Source organism: Rhipicephalus sanguineus, chromosome 3, assembly GCF_013339695.2.
Source record: "Rhipicephalus sanguineus isolate Rsan-2018 chromosome 3, BIME_Rsan_1.4, whole genome shotgun sequence".
NCBI classification, from domain to species: Eukaryota; Metazoa; Arthropoda; class Arachnida; order Ixodida; family Ixodidae; genus Rhipicephalus; species Rhipicephalus sanguineus.
Genome location: NC_051178.1, coordinates 69,685,397 through 69,706,097, shown reverse-complemented (window position 1 = coordinate 69,706,097; position 20,701 = coordinate 69,685,397). Strand labels below are relative to the sequence as shown.

At 48.2% G+C, this 20,701-nt stretch overlaps 1 protein-coding gene across 1 annotated transcript; it reads right to left on the bottom strand.

The window, feature by feature from the left end:
- Positions 1–463: 463 nt before the first annotated feature.
- On the bottom strand, positions 464–10,143 carry LOC119385541 (galactose-3-O-sulfotransferase 4). The gene is made up of 5 exons (XM_049414014.1): positions 10,039–10,143; positions 9,329–9,679; positions 5,107–5,442; positions 1,378–1,830; positions 464–680 (listed from the first exon to the last, which is right to left on the bottom strand). Exons 1-5 carry the CDS (start codon positions 10,122–10,124, stop codon positions 464–466), a joined length of 1,443 nt encoding a protein of 480 aa, XP_049269971.1. The 5' UTR covers positions 10,125–10,143.
- Between the last annotated feature and the right edge of the window lie 10,558 nt (positions 10,144–20,701).

The window sequence follows — 20,701 nt, the reverse complement described above, 5'->3', positions numbered from 1 at the left end:
ACATTTTTCAAATGCATCTCGATACTGAAATACAAATACACAATGGTATCTCTGAAATAATATCGCGATAATATCGCGATACTCTTGTATCGCGATACCGCCCAGCCCTGCTGGTACATCACACCGCCACTTCCACGCTACCCCATCGCCTCACCACCCGGCCTCCACACAAGAGGCCCGAAGACCAACGCCAACCCCAGTGGGAGAGCCAGCTGCCTCGAGACCGCAGTCACCGAGACGGGCCAGGGTTGTGTGGACACCCCGATGGCCTATGCTCCCTCGAGGCCATGGCGCAGCACGCTGAAAACCCCGTGCCCCGCCAGACCGGAGGAGCCCGGACCATGCTGGAGAGGCTACCTGGAACGAAACACTTCGCCGACTCACTCCTCTCAGTCGCCACCAACGAGCTGAGAGGCGGGGCTCAAGGGGGTGCGGTCCGGACCACGGGGCTGGAGGCGCAGGCCTAATCTACCGCAGCAGTGACGGTGGAGGCCGCGACTGGGGAAGCAATGACGCAAGCGGGCACGGCAGCGGAGACCGCAACGCGGCCGGTGGTGGCTACTTCATATGCAGTGGCTACTTCGGAGGCAGCGGTGACACCAGTGGGGGCACCGGCGACACCCACGCCAGAGGGCCAACCGCAGGAGGGCACGGACATGGACCGATCTGTCCTAGCCTTCCTCGATGAGGAATAACAAAATATTATCTCATGTCTTGGTCTCAGTCGACCGAGGGCCTTCTTAAGGGGAGGAGGATGTGGGAGAGCACGCGCGCCCATTGCCTTTCCCCAAAGCTGGCGGGATTGCGGACTTGCAGAGCGAGCACCGTCGCCCCTTTCCTAGCATCCCCTTCTTTCCCGCCGCACCTCGCGCCAATCCTCGCTTCCCTGCTAGCGGGAGAGAGAACTCGCCCCTGCGAGGGAAACAACCCTCGCGGTGGTGAGAGAAACGAGAGGTGGATAAAACAGTCGACCAGGCAGGGAGACGGTCTCTTGCTCTGCCGACGTGTGCGGTCGGCACACGGACCACATCACTCCCACGACCCGACCATCGACCGAAGGAGTAAGCGTTACCCTTTGTTTTGTACTAGTGTGGACTATCCCTCTACGCGACATTTACGCGTTATTGCTAGTGCAGCAATAAAGTGTTGTTTGTTGTTCTAGCCTGTTGCCTTATTCGCCCGAACCCGTCGTAGCTGCGATGACTCGCGCTAGGTAAGGGGACGTTGACACGTGCACGGTACGCATGTTCGCGGCTGGAACCGGAGCTAGGCTTCTGCGCCAGCCGTGCATAGAGCGGACCCCTTCACCTCAGAAGTTTTCGAGCCGGGGTTTCGCCCCGCAGGCACTTTATAAATAGACGTCTTCATGGAAGTCACCTTCTACTGGCACCGTCGGCTGAGACGGCGGTGCGCGAGACGCGGCTTGAACGACGGCGACGACGACGCCGAGCCCGCTTGTGGCTCGCGAGGTATTGCCGGATCCTTGCCTCCTGGATCACCTTGACCTCCTCGTCAAACTCGCGTTCGGTAAGGGTGAGGCTGCGACAGAGCTTGCTCTTTCCCTTGGACTTGAAGGCGACGACGTCATTGCGCTTGTCGTACGGGGAGAGCTTCTCGATCGACTCTTCGGCCATGACGCAGCGGTCGTAGTATTCCTTCTGCTTGGCTCGTAGTTCCTTGACCTCGGCTGCCATTCGGTCGACGCCGAAGGCCTTGACCTTCTTGTCGAACACTTTGTCGAAATACTGGTACAGCTGCCAGTCGGCGGAGTTAAGCCGGAGGAGCTGTTCCTTGGTCTCGTTCGAAAGGTGTTCCTTGAAGGCACTGTACCTGCAAAAACAAGTGGGCCAGGTGACCTTTAAAGGGGTACGGAAACGAAAATTTTTGGTCGTTTTTCATCAAATGCAAGGACCAAGTCCTCAACAGCCTAGAAAATGTACTGGTAAGCGTGTGTGCACTCTGAAAAGTTAATTGCAACATGTTCCTAAAAGCTAGTTTCGGTTACTACTGCGCGTCACGACACGGTATGAGCTGTATGAGCTTCTCGTCACGTGCTCGCGCAAGATATCGTGACGTTTCCATGGCCGTTCCGCGGCGTGGCTGCGTTGGTGACGCACAAGCGGCCATTTTGATTGCTTTGGTGACGCGCAGGCGGTCATTTTTTATGTTTTGGTCTCTGACGCCATCACAACTAGTCATACTGGTGCGTGAAGTCACCAGAATTGACAGTGTACCTTAACGTCACGATTGTGTCGAAGTGCGCCATGAGAAAATTGTATATAATATCAAAATAAAACATCTGTATTTACTGAACACTTGCTCAGAGCCGTCTCTGTATAAGGAGATTTATATGACGGAATAAACTCAGATTCAAAAATTGGTGCCAGTACTATCGATGCAGAACTATCGGTAATTTGACTATCGACAGCATCGATAGTTCTTTTTTAAACTATCAATAGCGTAGACAAACTATCGATAGTACTACTATTGACAAATTATCGATAGTGCAGTCCGTAGTACCATGGTTAATATTCCTAACGATATTACTGCCACGCTTGTTTATTTCTTTGTTTTGATGCATTCGGGTTTCACCCACAAAGACTGTTCGCAACGTTTGAGGCAAACCGCGCCGAATGTGTTTGAGAAGCTGCACGATTGTTTGAGATCATTCTGTTAAGATTACGCGCCGGACGCAAATAGTCAAGTTTATTCGACAGCTTACGCGAGCACCAGCGATAACGCTGGAAGGTTCGATGACTGATCTATAAAAGACGACGCGTTCCACCGATGATCAGATTACTCGAAGGCCGACAACTGTTCTCGCCGCTATCAATGCGCAGCGTGCATCGCTTGTATTTTGAGTTTTGATTTTCTGGGTATAAGTTCGCACAAATGAAGAGCTCCGTATCTCTCACTCTTGTTGCAGCGTTCTTCACCGTCATGACCACGTGACAATACTATTGATAGTGGTGTGAATAATGATCCTGTTACTGGCCGGCCATACTGCCAAAATATTTCAGATAGCCTACTATCAGCTTCGCTTAATTTATGAGCAATTCTTGGCGACAGAAATAAATTATTTCCGCAGGGAAAATGGTTGAATATGTCCATCAATAAATTCACATCTAAAAGCAACCAGTTACACCTTAAAATAACAAACTTAGTTCATATTTTTTTATTTTGAAATCATAAATAGCATTATAAATTTGAAGCCGCGCAGTTCCACTACATGTAACACCTTCCTTTCCGCTACAGCTGTACAGTTTGACTTTATGGTCATGTATTAGCAAAGCACTCAGGTGAATAACCCAAGAATGTCAACATTATTGCTCGTCAGCCTGCTCCTCTGGCTGCACTATGTACCACGCGGGCCGGGAAACCAAGTTTATTCTGCAATGAGTTCGTGCTGTTGATCTTATACTATCGATAGTATTATCGAATTTTTTACTATGGATAGCGCTATCGCTAGTATTTTTTACCATCGATTGTTCGAGAGTGACTCAGCTATCGATAGTACCATCGATAGTTCTGCATCACTAGTCAGTACTTCTTTAAGCGACGTGGCAGATCAATTCTACGAAAGTCCGCAAGGTAGAGTGGTGGACGGCTCGCGAAGGAAAAAAAATCAAGAGAATTCACCGTAGAAAAAAAGATGGTTGATCCCTCTGCCATAGGAATCGGTATAACGCGAAAGTGAAACGTGTCGTCACAGAAGTAGTCGTTTATGGCGCATTGGTATATGAGAGCTTGCAGAATGTCTACTGTTTGGCAGATATAGCATCGCTTGATGTGGACGCAATCACGTTGACGCCTAGTGGCACATCTCTGTACCGACGTCTAACGCCCATGATCATGATTTAGCCCTTGCGGTAACTAAAGTTCTTAACATATACGTGGACACCGCATATGATGAGTCCCGCGCAAACATGGCATCAACAAGTACATAACAAACACCGATACTCGGTATGCACTCCAAAGCATCGTGAAACGCGAAGATAAACGCTACGCGCGTCGTGTCTTCTCTCTAGCGTGGCCGTTGGTTTTCACAGGGCGAGCAGGGAACGCGGTACGACAGCCAGGCGAGCGTCGGAGAGCTATTTTTCGATATGGATAGATGCTATGAGCGAGGCTTCGGCTAAATCCATCACCTCGCGGTATGTTAAAGCGTTGACGAAATTAAACTTGTATTGGAAACGCGCCGAATGGGATGGTCGTATGAACGGCAAGTTTTTTTTTTCGAGCCTTGTGGCGCACATGTCACCGCTCCGGTATAAAGGGGACGCTCACAGCATCTATCCATCCATCCATCCATCCATCCATCCATCCAAGAGCACTGTGATAGGAAAGCGTGAAAGATAAAAGGCGCGTTCATGTAGCCTCCTTTATGTGTTTAGCGGTAGCTTAGTGGGCTAAACGCCCGCCAGCGATCGTCGCAGACCGAGAGGTCATGGGTTTGACACCTGTCAACGGAACTTTTTCTTTGTTGTTTTTTTTCTTTGCCATCTGATGTCGTTGATTTTGCTGACGCATTTCCGTGACGGAAATACGTCATGAAAGTCTTGGTGGACCCCGGAATAAAACACTTTTGTGTTAAAAAGTAGACACACAAACCACGGACACAAGAGAGGCGTATGAGCACACAGTCCTTTTGTCAATCGAAGGGTCGCACTATGGCGGAAAAGAAGGTAGATATCAAACTTATCTGCATCATGCTCAGAAACTGCAGGGCCACACGTCATCTGGCACACGTGCACGCACGACCACCAATTACTTAGATAGATAGATAGATAGATAGATAGATAGATAGATAGATAGATAGATAGATAGATAGATAGATAGATAGATAGATAGATAGATAGATAGATAGATAGATAGATAGATTCTATCTATCTATCCATCCAGCCATCTATCGATACACCCATCTGTCGTTCCGCCCAAGCAATGTTGTGTTTCCATGCATTCTCAGAAAAAAGGGACGACAAAGTGAAACAAGGGTGTGCGCATGTCTCGTTTCACTCTCTCCTGCTTCTTTTATCAGTAGCGCAACCATTCTGCTCACACAAAGTACGCAAAGCGAGAACTGTCCAACCAATCGTGGACGCATACCTCGAGTTCATCTTCAGCGCCACCATGTCCGTGGTGTTCCAGCAGAGCAAGTGCTTGAGGAGGACTAGGGACTCGTCCAACCTGTCGGCGAGCATGACCAAGTGGAATACCGATGCGATCTTCTTCACGAACTTGGCGACCGCCTGCTCGGAGTCAAAGGGCCCTTTGAAGCCCAGGTCGAAAGACATCTGGTTCAGCCCGACGCGGTCATTGATCTCGCGGTGTCGGGACAGGTAACCCGTCAAGTTGCGGTTTCGCGCGAACATCGTCAGGTTCCTCTTGAATATCTCGCTGAGATTGCAGTACGAGTACAAGGACTCGAACAGGGAGTCCGGCCTGCGGGGTTGAACGATTGGTGGGCTGTAGTGTTACGCAAGTATGCGATGACGCCACTGCTGAAAACTTACACCAGCAATGAAACACTTGGTTATTGCAAAAATCCCGGCAGATCCCACGCAATGAAGGAACCGGTTTTATGCGAAGCAGTCACCGAGTAGCTGCCTATGCTGCATTTTTTGGCATTGAGCCAAGCCTTACGAGCTGGATCGACATGCTTGTGTAAATGGAATGGTTGCGTCGACATCGTGGGCATACCCATGCACGTCGACCTCGCTGGCGCTTATGGTCACATAGCAAAAAAAAAATCGGGAGCCTTTACTTTGTTGGGGAAATTCGGGCATCCGAAGCTTGGCGTGGGCGTGCCGGACGTGCTGCTTTGCTTTCTTTTTGCAAGCGCACTACTGCTCCAACACAGCGCCTAGGCTCGAGTGACGCGGCGAAACGAGACTTAACTTCTACAAAGCCTCCGAAATCGGCCCACCTTTGATCGATCGACGACGTCAGTCGATGACGTGTCATAACGTCATCGCTTCATCGGAGGAGTTCATGTGGTTTCTTTCCTGCTCGCCGATGGACGCCACAAATCGACCAAGTGTTCCTCTCACAGCTCCGATGTAATAATGCTGCGTTGTTGGTTGAACACTGTCAACGTGCGGCACAACCATCCTGCAGCCGCTCACACTTACCCCTTCCGGTTTGTCCTGAGAGTTTGCCTAGAGCGTTTGTCCACAAACTTTACGAAAGAGTTTGCCCGAAGTATTCGTCCGCAAACTTTACGGAGTGTTTATCCGTAGAGTTTGCCCGGAGTGGTCGCCTGCAAACTTTACGGAAAGTTTGTCGGTAGAATTTGCTCGGAGTGTTCGTCACCGATCTTTGTCCACGTCAGTGCATCCTCTATAACTTTCAGTGCCTGGTGGACGGGGGGGGGGGGGGGGAGAGAACAACAGGCGCGACCGTCGGCGCGAGTACAACCGCTCACCGCCAGGCGCCGCCACCCAAACAGGGTTTCGCGGTCTTTCACCGCTTTCGCATTCTGCCCGCACATCACTTGCGCAGGTGCAGCTGCTAGTTTCGTTTCGCGATTTTCTCGACTTCAGAGATTCTTGAGATGCTGATAATTATCGGTAGAAGCAAGGCCTACGCGACCGCTAAGCTCTTCAGCTCGCTCGCAACAAACACACAAGACTTGGCAAAACTCGCAGTTGCTGACTTGGCACTTGGCCGCGGAGCAAGTTTATACAAAACCCGATACAAAATCAGTCTACGTTCCACCATTAACCAAATCCAACTGGACCAATTTGTTGTCCCAGTTCAAAATATCTCGTGAAGTATTAACCCAACGTGAAGAAAAAGGCGTGCTGTTTCTCTGTCCAGGATCCAACCTGCTGCCTAGGAATAAATCACCAGGTGACAACGAAAAAAATCTTATTGGAAGAAAGCAACCTTTTTCGCAGCCTTACATATACTGGCCCGCTATTAAAATATTGGCGTACCAAAAAAATAAATATAAAATCTAGCAGAAACAATGCTGCAGGCTGTTGCTCTGTGGCCCTTTGTCTGATATACGAGATATATGACGCCAAGGAATCTTTTTGCAGCTTTCTTAACTCCAATTTGTACTTTTCCACAGTCTGTTGCAACCTGAGTGCCTGGTTCCTCAGGTCCTTTTCTTTCCTTTTCCATTTGGCTTTTTCTGTGGTCAGCAAACGTGACACTTACCTGCTGTCGACTTGAATACCTCGGTCACATGCAGGAGGCTTGAGCACACCTTTCTTATCATGCGTAACATCATCCCGCTGATCGGTTTGGCTGACACCATCGGCGGAGTCCATGGGCTCTGGTTCCTCCCATTCAGGTTCCGGTGGTGTGGGTGCAGCAGATGGCAACAGCCCAGTAGCGCCGCTTGTCGCATGACCGCTCCCCAGTCTCAACGGAGCACAAGCTCGCTTTTCAATGCTTGCTGTACTTCGTTCAGCGCTTCCTTTTGGCTTCGAGTGTTTGGGGTAATCTTCAAAAACTGAAGGCACTGCACCTTTCTTCAACCGTCGTCTCTTTCCTTCAAGAAAGTCTTCGACGCGAAAATGTCGGCTGCATACCTTCGTGCAACAGGACGTTGCATTTGGCGACCAGCCGTCCCGTCCAATAGCGGCAAACCACTTCTCTCGTACGTCGGCGGCAGCAGGAATTTCGTGGAAAGTAGTCCAGGCACTGTCTTTTTTTTCGTCCGACTTGCACAGCGGCATGCAGCAGTACGACATCGCATATCATGCAAGCTACGTGGTCACGACAAAGGATAAAAAAAATCTTTCATCGCATTCAACTCGCTAAACCCAACCGCACGTGTCAAGGCACAGCAAAGCAAACAAGCGCTCTAGGCCGCGCCCGCACCAGCACTACCGGCACAGCGCCCGACCCTGTTTGCACAGCGCCACCACGCAGTGGCGGCGAGCGGGGGAAACGCAAGCGCCGACGGCCGCGAGAGGGTGTTCTACCGGGCACTGAAATTTATAAAGGAGGCACTGCCACAGTGTTTGTCCGCCGTTTTTAGGGAGATTTTGTCCGTATATTTTATGGAGGGTGTGTCCCACAGTTAAAGGAGAGTCTGTTCAGAGAGTTTGCCCGTAAACTACACGGAGAGTCTGTCCAGAGAGTCTGCACGCGAACTTTACAGAGAATTTGCTCATATAGTTTGTCCGCAAACTTTGCGGCTGTTGCGGATTACCGGTGGCGGAAACGTGAGCGGCCGGAGTGATGGCGCCGTCTGATGGCTCGGAACTCAACCAGACAACTGAATAGCTAATTTGGAACGGCATAAGGTGGACATTTGGTAGGGATTGTCGGTAGATTCAGTAATGAAGTTTACTTCGCAATCGGTGTATATTTTCGGCAGCGGTGGAACCGGGAACATGTCGCCTTTTAGAACTTTTTTTTTCAGCAAAGGAACTTGTCGAACACACACAAAAAAAGAGTATATAAAAATTATTTTTCGTTATGCGAAGCGTCACAACATACCGCTAAGAGCGTTAACGAGCCTCCAAACCACCCAGAGGTCGAAATTGAATTGTGGTGTCGCAGTTGTGCACGTGTCCAAAGGAACACGTAGACACGAGAATTTTCGAAATTGTTCTGTAATAACGGCGTTACACGTGTTTGATGACCGAACTGTGGCCCTCGCTCGTTTCGCTCTTTCCTTCGCTATGTTCGTTGGCTCGTCTCTCCTCCTCGCAGAGTGTTCCTCCTCGCCGTGCGAGGAGGATAAGCAGGGAAAGCGCACCTGCAGCCAGAGTAACGTTTTCTTTTGTTTTTGTTTTCTGCTGCCGACATGAGCAGATTCTCCTGGGGACGTCACAATAACGCTGAGGATACCGAAAAGCCCGGAGAGGAGCACGCATTTTTTTTTCGCGTCCGCCCCACGTAGCGCTGCCTCGTTTGGCACTGTTGATCATGACGACACTCTGTACTCGAAGAAAACTATCGGAGGTGGTTTTGGGACCTTTTAAGTAGCCCAATATTCCGGAAACGCCTTTGCGGAACCCGGAATGCACGATACAGCTCTGTACACTTGAACATATTGAAAACCGTGCAAATTACGACACATACAAGAGGAGATTGAAGCACACACACCGCAGCGCTGATTTGATAGTGCAAGCACACTTATATACTGACAACCTGTCACCCATGTGAGCACTTCACATATTCTGGATCTAAAAAAACAAGCATGAAAATTCCAGGCACTACCACGAGAACAGCCGCATAAAGAATTGCTATGGTCCTTTCAACCTCCTATTGTCCGTGTCGTAGTTTGCGCTGTTTTCAATATGTTCAAGAACTATTGCCAATTATAACCTAGCTGTCGATTCTTGTACAAACTCTCTAAAGTCACCTGCGCACGATGGTGACGTAGACGCTGTCCGGCGGCATGAGCGCGTGCACCTCCTCGTCGTTGTAGCGCGTATGGTGCGTGAGGATGTTGTACGTCATGTTGTACCGGCTGATGTCGGCCACCAGTCGGCGGCTGAACATCTGCGGGTGGCCGATGTAGTGGGTGGAGGGAGACTTGGGCAGCACGAAGTTCAGTCCGTGCTCGGTTCCGTACCGCAGGAAGATGTTCATCACCGTCGAGCTGGCGCACTTGTGCGTCTTCAGGAAGACGATGTTCTTGCGTGGCACGCACGACTCGGAGGCGTTAGCGGCGAGCAGCGCCTGAGGTGCGTACATCTCCAGCAAACGCGATCTGCGAATACAAAGCGCACGGTGAGAGGTATATGACAGCTATACGGCTCCTGAAAAAACAAATGGATCGTCTCCGCCGCCTACCCGAAATCTTAGAGTTTCCTACAATGTAATATGATCTGTTACGACCAAAGAATACCCACTCTATGTCAGTCGCTCTAATTTCCAAACCTTTGCGAACACCGTCGAAAGTACACATTCCCCCTGCTTTGTCTCTCTTGCTTTGTCTTTTGTTTGTCTCTCTTGCTATAAAATAAGCAAAAGGTGTAGCGTCGCTTTTCTGTCAACTTAATAATAGCGTACGTGCGGCTGCCACGAACGTCAAATAAATGACGTAATCGTTCGGTGCCAAATACGTACCTGGTGGTGACGAACACGATTCCGAGAAGAGACAAGCACAGGAACACCATGCAGGTGACCAGCGAACGATGGAAGTGGCGAAGCATCGCGACCGGACCGGAAAAGTGCGCAGAACAGTGGATGCAATGCTGTTAATAGATAATGTTTAACGAAATGAATGAGCGCACATACTTCAAGGAATCAGGGCATAGCGAAGATGTCCTGTCGTACTTGGCGCTGTTCCTTGAAGTATGTACAACCAACCAGCCCAGCTATCCGCACTGCTGTAATTAAATAATTGATTAATCAATCAATTAATTATTTCTTTCATGAATGAATGAATGAATGGATGAATGAGCAAGCTATGACCCTGTCCTTGCCCGCCAGAGGTTGTTGGTCTTAGTCTAGAAAACCTCTGCTACTTGCTGTGAAAGTAATACTTAGCAGATTTGCATATAAAGTATGCATGGGCCAAGAGCAGCGTCGGTGGACCTATGAAGGCCCGCAAGCAGGTCTGGGCAAAGATGCTCTGAAATTGAATCACGATAGGATACAAGACACTCGGGCAAGGAGTATTTGAGATACAGATTAGAGCAATGCACGGGTTCGGGCCTACCCGGAAACCCGGGCCTGACCTGGCCCGTGGGCCGGGCCGGGCCGGGTAAAGTAGCTTTCAGAGCGGGCCCGGACCGGGCTCGGGCCTGAAGCTCCGGGCTTAGGGCCGGGCCCGGGTTTGAGGTGACGGGCTCGGGTCGGGCGGGCTTGGTATCTGTTCGGTTCTTAAAAAGACACTATGCTGAAGCACTGAATCGTTTTAGACTGACGAAGTGTACTCTAAGAACTCGAATGTCATTCATTTCGCCGTCATATCTTTATTATCAGACGAGAAAATGAAGGTCAAAATTCCATTTTTTTTTAATTTCGCGCCGAAAGTCCGAGCATGACGTCACGGATTTCAAATTGTACTTGTTGTATTTGGGGGATATTGGTTCTACAAAATTTGCCGACACTGGGTATGTTAAGTCAATGGCCCCTTCAGAGGTCAGTGTACCTCATTTCTAGTGATTAGGAACTACGTATGCCTCATTAGACGCCGTCAGAAACTAAGATGTCACGGCGTCTGCTGCGCAAATTTCGAGGGCGCGTCGCCACCCGCATTTATCTTTTTGCGCGTTTTCTCGCTTACCAAGAGTTTTGTCCCGGCGAGCGTGGTGGTTTAGAAACTGCTAAATAGTAATTTACTGATAATAGGAATTTTTTTTTTCTTTCTAAGTGCCCCTTGTTCCACATACGTTGTGCACACATATATGTTTCACATTTTCTCTCTCGAAAAAAAAAACACTTTTTATGTGCGGCAAGCTATTTAGAGAAATTTTATTAGGGAAAAGTACTGAACTTGTCTTGCTCCTTGCATATGGGGCTACTTGGTTTATCTTAAACGGGTGAGCTAAGTAGGTATACCAGGTGCTTATATAGTTACCATGTCGTTATTCTGTGTTTTGTTTGCATTCGTTATCATTTTATATCCAAAATGCTAATGGGGGGAAGGGCTAGGTCGTATCAGATGTCACCTAACGTTGCCATTTAAAAGAAGAGCTTTCGAATATATCACGTAAGGGTCGTTTATGAAGGGTGTTTGGCGGCAGGATTCCAACAACATATCGAAACCTGTCTTCAACATGACTAAAATCTGGACGCCTATTTTGAAATATAGAGTTTTGTCTCACGGTTAGATATCAACACATGGTAGCCGCAGGGGATGCCTCACGACAGCAAAGCTGACGTGAGGCATGGGACGAAGACAGTCATGTGCGGGCCGCGCGCCTCTAGGGAGAGGCCCACGGGCCGCGTGTTTTGGTCCCCTGCGCTATACAGGTATAGTGTGAGAGCCACATGATAGTGCCGCAACACCGTTTGAATGTGCAGGAATAGCATAGGTTCAAACAGCATAAGGCTTGAGGCAAAATATATTTACTTGACGGAATATCACGCTTGAAAAAAGGCAACTACGCATTCCGCGCCGGGTGATGTCCCTTTACCTCGTAACATATGCATCCAATGAGTAAGCGCCGAGAAGCTTATTCAAGCCTTTATTACCAACTGTAACGAACACCAAAAATAGATCGAAATCGCTTCGTCCACCACCTGCCAATCCTACCCGCGTATTCCAGCAATAACCTTCTACCAGTACAACATCGTTAGGAAAGCATAGAGCATTATGACATAGAAAAAAAATCGCCAGGTCTGCGCAGAAACGCAGCACAGTCACAGTGAAAGCTGGAGGAGCGGCCTTTCTAGAGCCCGTAATCGACGCTCTTTAGGCAACTAATACAAGCACACATGCAAGGTACCCACTACGCAATAAATAATCGTAACTTTCATGAAGTAGGCAAGCACCCACTGTGCCATTATTCGTCATTCTGCGGAGAAGTATGGTACCCGCTACACATTATGTAAGACATTATGGGCACTTTGTGCTGTGGCTGATGGCAATGAAGAATTATGGCTGAATCTTCTGTAATGGGTTGGCAGCAATGAACGACCCGGTCACTCGTTGCGCAATTCATATTGTGCTACGCCTGGTTGTTATTTCACTCTTCTACGGCGCTATATCACATATGTTAACACGATTGCTTGCCCGACATGAGACCTGTATGGGCATTTTTGCGAGAAGTTTCAAGCACCAGCGTTGCCCTGTGGTAGAATACTTGACTGCTATGCAGCGGGGCCCGGCTTCAAATCCCATCCGTTCCTAGAACTTGTTTGTATGTTTAGTTTTTCTTATTTCGCGCGAGAGCGGGTACGGGCAGCGGCGGGAGCAGCGGACAACTACGGCGCCAAAAGCGGCTCTTGTGATGTCATAACAGCTTGTGATCTCATAACATAAAGGCCCGAAACACCATCACAGTGTCACCAGAGCCGTGGCCGAGCGCACAGAGTGGCTGCGTACCAATGGTTAGGTAGGTGGTAGGTGGAAGCAAAGAATAACACGCACCGCCGGTGGTATCTGTCGCCCAGGTTGATGCCTAGAAATTTTATTCTCGTCTCGTTTCATTTTTTTTTTCTTATTCCGCGCGATAGTGGTTACGGACACCGGCGGCGGCGGACAATTACCCCACTGCCGTTGTTATCTGATAACAGCTTTCGCTGTAAAAAAGAGCGCGGTGCAAGCGTGCATAACATACACTGCTGAAAACTGCCAGAAGCAGCCCTCAAAGAGGAGCTTTATAGGTGATACTGAATAGTGTCACGACGTTCGGGAACGATATAAATGAAAGGATAAGCTGCACAACTACGTTCATTCTGCAGAGGTCCAAAAAGACATCCTAAATTTGCTGAACAACGATTGCCGACACCTTCACAATTCGCAAGCCAGATGTGCACCCCTGCGGAAAGCGCATGCAGTGCGAGAAACTTTAGCGTGGCAGGATATGTGATGCATCGTTGGATGGCGTGCTTAACGCCGGAATCTCTAGATAATTTGATTTTTAAGACGCGAAGTATCTTATGGCGGAGTTCAATCCGGTGGTGGTGGTGGTGGTGGTGGTGGTGTGCGGCGTGACCACCGGCCCTAACTGCGCATGCGCATACCCTCTCCACTCCCCTCCCCTCTCCCCTCGTCGTCTCCACTTCCCCTCTACCCTCCTCCTTTCCACTCTTTCCCTGAAACGCTAGCTAGACATGCCGAAATTCTCTCCTGAGCAAGGAGAGAATTTCGGAATTTCAGCATGCCGTAGGAGAGGAGAAATAGGGGGAAGCGTAGGAGAGGAGTGGGCGATACATGTCACGTACTGTCGCAGCGCATTGTCTTTAGGGAGCCTTCATGTATGCACGCCCCCTCCGTTTTTTAAAACTGCTTATGGGAGAGGGGAAGGGGAGAGAGTGAGTGGAGAGGGGTAGAGGACATGGTGAATGGTGAGGGGGAGTGGAGAGGAGGTGTGTGGAGAGGGTATGCGCATGCGCAGTAAGGGTGGTCACGCCGCACACCACCGCCACCACCACCGGACAGATACTGCCGTTTACTGCCGGCTGCCGGGAGATACGCCGGACAACGGAGACGTGACAAGGTTAGACTAAGAGGAGCTACGCCCCTAAAAACGCCAGACCTGCGCTGAGACCGCAGCACAGTCACAGCGAAAGCTGGAAGAGCGGCGTTTCTAGAGCCCGTTGTAAGCTCTCTTGGGGCTACAATACAAGTACACTAGAAAGGTACCCACTACGCCATAAATCACAATTTTTGTGAAGTTGGGAAGCACCTACTAAGCCATTATTCGTCATTCTGCAGAGAAGCGAGGCACCAGCTACACGTCTGTAAGGCATTACGTGCACTTTGTTGACGCGACGACTGGTGACGATGAAGAGTTATGGTTCAGCCCTTTGTAATGGGTTGGAAGCTTTAAATGGCCCACCAGTTATGCAATTTGCATGGGGTGACGCCCGGTCGCTCTTTCCCTCTCCCGTCATGCTGTATAACATACGTTGACGTGGGAGAGAGACAGGGGGGGACGAAGAACTTTACTGAGACCCCGAGGAAATGAATCATGCGCTTATGGGCTTCCCTGGCGACCAATACAAGTGCACTTGCGAGGAACCCACTATGCTATAAGTCATTGTAATTTTTGAGAAGTAGGGCAGCAGGCACTTTGCCATTTTTCGTCATTCTACGGAGAGCCGTGGTACCTGCTAAACGCATGTAAGGCATTATGCGCACTTTGTTGATGCTGTGCCTGATGACGATGAAGAATTATGGCAGAGCCCTTTGTAATGGGTTGGAAGCATTCAACAACCTACACGTTGCGCAATTCGCATTGTGTGACGCCTGGTTACAGAATTCGCGTTGTGCGACGCTTGGTGCTTATTTTAGTCTTCTACCACGCTGTATTGCATATGCTAATGTGGTTCCTTCACGACATGAACCCTGTATAGGACCCTTTTGCAAAGCAGTTTCAAGCACCGGCATGGCTCAGAGGTTGAAGACTGGGCTCTCACGCAGAGGACCCAGGTTCGAACCTCGTTCCATCCTGGAATTTTTTTCTTATTTCGTTTTTTTTTCTTATTTCGAGCGATACTGGTTACGGACACCGGCGGCGGCGGCGGCGGCGGACAACTACGGCGCCAAAAACGGCCGGTGAAATGATCTCATTATAGCTTTCGCTGTAAAATACGGATGAAACACGTCGTGGTAGCCGGCTTACGCGAAAATACTGCGGATTCGACGAAAGCGTCTTACAACGGTCGCGCATTTTTAAGCTGCTCTCCCCCATGGGGGGAAAAGGCGCGCCCTATTCTTCCTAAACTCGCCTATATGGTAAGTCGCGGGCGGTAGTGTTTGCACGTGGCGGGACTATGAGGGGTGAAGAATTCGCAGGACGCATGTCGCAAACTTTCACTGCACAGGTGCAAGGAGGACTCTCTGCTGTTGCGATCAAGAAAATAACGCTGGAAAAGATCAATTTGTATTTTATTGTGTGCTAATATTGCGCCATGAAAATTTGAAATTTAGTTCACAAATAAGCTTCGTAGAATTTCTTGGCAGTTACGCCCGTGTAAATTTCTGACGGTCACTTTAGCTCTTGTTGTGTATTCCTCCGCGCCGCACTTTCTTCCTCAGAATTTCTCACCAGCGCCACGAATGCGGATCGAGTTCGTCACTTGCGATCTCTTTTGCTCTGATTTCGTGGACAGCGAGTACTGCGATTTACGCAGGCTATTGGGAAAGTGTAAAGAACCTACTTCGCTTATGTGCTTCAATTGTGGCCGTACATGGAAGTTTGTTTCGGCAGAACGGTTGTTCATCAGACCCAGCATCGCAACTTTTCTGCGGAAAAATGGACTCCTCAGCCTGCATGCGAGGCTCCATCGCAGCTTCATTTCTGCAAATCTGCAGAGACAGGTACCGTCACCTTGATGTGCCAACAACATTTTCTGTATTTGCTGGGTCTCCAAACCACGCGCCTCTGCTGATTATCTTTGAAGATATGTTTGTCATTTTCACTGCCTTCGTACGTTCTATTCGAAAGTTATGAAAACTGAAAAAAAGTATTGTGCGTTGGATGTTTTATCATTATGCAACTACGTAACTATAGACCTTATGCAAAATTGCTGCCATCTGTCGGAGGTTTGACGAAGCTACCGATTCGGCGCCATGTTGGAGGCTTGTGTCTGAATCGTATTGCTGTCGCTGCTATAACATCTTGCTTGTATCTACTTTTGATAGTACGGAATCGGGGTATAAAACTGTCAGACGACTGTGTAAGGGACTGTACACGTTACCGGTATTTCCTACTTATTACGTTGACAGTTATTACATGTAAAGAACTGCCTCACAACGAGAAGAATGTACATGTTTGTCACCGGGTCGCATGTAAGCCTGTCGTCGTTGAGAATGAAGCTTTGCGCAGGATTATAAATTTTGTCTGCCCGTTTCGAGTGTAGGGACTAAAGCGTTGTTAGCTATCTGAGCGTCATGCGTGCAGTGTAGGATGGTTGGGAGGAGGCTTTAGCGCGTGACACGGCTAGGCACAGCGATGACGGTAAGAAAGTGCTGTTGACCCATTTCAAAGCGTATTTCATAAGGGATAGCCTATGTCGACCTGATGTGTTGTGCATCTAATTTGAAATAAAACGTTGCCCTCTTTTTTATTTTTTGCAATAAAAATATTTCGCCGCTGCAGTCGCCGACGTACGTTACGTATAGAATTACCGCACGATTAAAATGTCAAAAATTTGGGAGAAAACGGGTATTGGCTCTTCTTAGGGTAGAAGTTAACAAAAATAGTAAGGGGCGGTCAGGAAATCCGGGTCTTCCTCTCAATTTGGCAGTGAGAGCACATGAAATGCTTGAAAAACACGCATAGTGTAGCAATACGCGCACGAGGCATTCGAAAATGAACTACAAACAACACGCTCCAGTGCACACGGTCCGTTCGCTGAGAATCGATGACGCGCACGAGCTACCTGTCTAACATGTAGTTGTTATCGCAATGTAATAAACAAAGTAATGTTGTCAGCAGCAGCGCAGGCATGCGCGAGTAGCCGCGATGCAGCTTTGAAGCTCGTACACGAAGCGGGTTTGTCTGGGCCTGCAAGCACACGGCGCGAAAACTGTCTCATTTCGGCTTGACACAAAATAGTGTTCTCTGATGAGTGCTGATGCTGTCACATACCGCATCTATTATGAACGGCGAACGTAAACACGACGTTAGTCGTAAGCAGTAGCCAGAGCAACAGAACGATCTGCCGCTTCTAGTCGGCCGCAAGGAAAGCTAATAACATATGGAGGCTAGTTTCCTGCAAACCTTTTTTCAGCATCCCAATTTCCTCAATCTGAGCAACACGGCGCAAGAAATTATGCCGGCACTGCCGTTCCTATCAGCCGCCACACGTTGATACGTACGCTCCGTGTGTGCACATGCGGAGCGCGCGTAGCCTTCAACATGGCGGAAATGCGCACGGCGGCCGGTAGATGGCAGCTGATTTTGCATAAGGTCTATTGTGGTTTACATTATTAAACCGTCCTCTTCTAGCTATTTTATTTTTTATGACAAGATTTTCTGTCTTTTTTGTATTTCATACAGGCAGGCCTCGCCCTGGTTATTCGGAAACAGGCGCTACGCCAACTAAATGATGGCATTCGTCTCTATTGGAGTTTTCGTAAAAATAAATACAGATGTTAACAGATCTGTGTTTTCCATTTTGGCTTGAACACTTTACAGAACACCGAAGGTCAGCTGCAGCTTACACAATGAAGAAATCATAACGTCTGCATCACTGTGCTTGTGCGTGTATGGTGTCATTCATGTGATAGTGTGCCCGTGTACTAATTTGTGACTTCTCTCCCAGTTTTTACCTTGTTCGTAGGATTGAACCACTGAAACATCAGCACACGCCAGGAAAAGTTCTCGCTAGAGCAATGTCTTGAAGGCGGCATGCAGAATTTCTTTCATGTTCGGCACAGTAAATTCGAATGATCAGCCTTATAAATGCTTAAAAAATACACTGATAGCATTTAACGTATATAATTGGGTACCGCTTCTAAAACATAATATTTAAGTGGCTTACTTTCAAGAAATGTCGCAAATAGCCTACTATCCTAAACGCGGAGGAACTCAGCCACCATTTCTGACAATTGCGTAACGCGCTTGCATACCAGGCGCTTTTGAGTGAACACAATAAAGGTTGATTATCCACTCCCCTAAACTGTTTCAGTTGAAACTAAGTACACACAGTCAATAGCTGGTCAATAGTTCCTTTTGAAAAAGACGCTAAATTTACACGCAAAAAATGATTTTCAATAGAAACACCGTGGCCAATATTCTTGTGTAACTCAATAGAAAATGTCAATTAGCGCTCAATTTAAACACAATACATCCTATTGAGAAAAGTCAATTTAATTAAATCTCTATACGCTTTTTTGTAAGGCTTCTTCCTGTATCTTGCTGTGGCAAGGTACTACAATGCTGAACACAGATGTTACATATCCAGAAGACGCGTGCACGATTGCATTTGTCGTTGGAGCATGTTGTAAGTTTCAATAAAGGGCGCAATGAAAATAAATTGACAGCGTTCTGTTCTCTGTCTCCTCTTTTTTTATTCACTTCGTATCGAAACTGAACTCATGCTACAAATCACTTTCCTCGCTGCAATATCTGCTGCAAAACGCTCTTGATGATCCCCATTGCATTTGCAAAATAAAAAACAAAACAGTTACAGTATACCATTTCCGAGCAAACATTCATTCTACCCAGTATGTCCACTGAGTTGTTTCCACCATGAGCCCTTTTTTACATGAAATTACCGTAGTTAAAGTCGAATTGTTAGCGAAACATTCGCCATCAAAGCTTGGATATTTGCTACTTAACACTTCGCTGTAGATTCTATGTTCTGGCAACACCACCTATATTACTGGATCGGGCCTCTGTCGGGCCTGCTCTGCCGTCGGGCCGGGCCGGGTAGGCGAAATTTTTGCTCGGGTTCGGGCCGGGCCCGGGTCGCGCATTGAATCACCGGGCCGGGCTCGGGCGGGTAAACTTGAACGAGTTCCGGAGCCGGGCCGGGCCCAGGCCGAAAATCACGGCCCGTGCAGTGCTCTAATACAGATACAAAATACTTCCGGAGTTATTGTAACCGATACGATACTTCCGAACTTTATCTTAAGATACTTCGATACATCTGCAAATTCGCTACTGTACATCTGTATAATAAAGCAGCAACGGCCTATATACAAAGGCGTTTACTTGAAAATTTCGTAACTGTGACCAATTTTGTTTATTTTTAATGAAAGATCGGTTTGTATCCCGAAAGTTTTGTCTCTTACTCAAAGCATGCCAGTTTCATTCCGAAACTTATTGGGATTTGCTTGACCGCTTAACATGACAGCTCTTTATAGGCTGCGCTGACAGTGGTTTTTGCTTGACACTTTTGTAATTGATGGCTGTCGCTGCTTTACTTGGCCGCCAGCTCGCGGTTTGCCATCTGCTTGCAAGAATGTCGTTTAGACACCTCTGCACATGGCACAAATACCGCTTGGCAGTCGTACCTTGTCCGCATGCGTATTACCGTTTTTGTTGTACCGCATCACCAGACAGATGTAGAGTACACGCCACGACAGAACGGCCGGGAAAAAGTGGGCATGGTCGAGCAGCAGCTATGCAGTCGACTAAGAACCCGTTCTTACTTCTACTCCAGTTGCTGACGATGCTGGCTACCGCCCCCTGCCAAGAAGCTCAAACGGACGGCTTTCACCTACCTTCGAAGGGCGCTTTCAATTGGAACGACACGGCGAGGTTTTCCTTGCGGTGCCTCACGTCACGGTAGCAACTTGTTCAGCGCGGACAGGCCAACGCGTCTGCAGTCTTCTTCTTCTTCTTCTTCTTCGGCTTGGGATTATGCTTGGTCCTGTGTCTGATAGCATAGCCAGCCTGCCTGTTTGCTTGCTTGCTTGCTTGCTTGCTTGCTTGCTTGTTCCCTTTCGTTGGCTCTTACCCACTACGGAGGGTCGGCCATGAAACCGGTGGTTAATTTTTTTTTAAATAAAGATTGAGGAATAAATCAATTGCCGAAAGAATAAACAAAATTTTAAGAATGACTTGTCAATATGGAATAAGGAGCAGAATAATACAACAATACGAGAAACAGTGTACGAATGAATTAAAGGAAGTCTGGAGTACCAAATTTTGTTCAGGAATAAGTTAACAGGGAATTCTTCGTGTCTCACCGAGAAATTCGCATAGGGCTGGGCAGACGTTCCTGTTGATGAAGCCAAGAGAAGACGCCCCAAGGGAAAGAAAATTTTGAGAATTCAGATTAATTCTTAAGCTTCTGAATAATATTTCGAAATGCTTTTTTTATGCCTAATGAATCGACGGCAGGTAAGCAAGAAATGATGAATCTTTTCAGATTACTGACAAAAATAACACATAGGAGATGGCACCACACCAGACCTGTATAAATAAAAATTAAGTGGGGTTATCCGGCATCGCAGTTTCGTAATAGCCAATTCCAGTCTTCGAGTGGGACACCATTTATTATTTCAGCCGAATGAAAGAAGACCATATTCGGGAACTGGTAATTTCATACTCTTCGCATCTTGAATTAAAGAATACTTCCGGAATCTCGAATCACTAATAAAAGCTGTGTCAGGTACAATGGACAAAATAGGACCACGCACAGACCACCGCGCGAA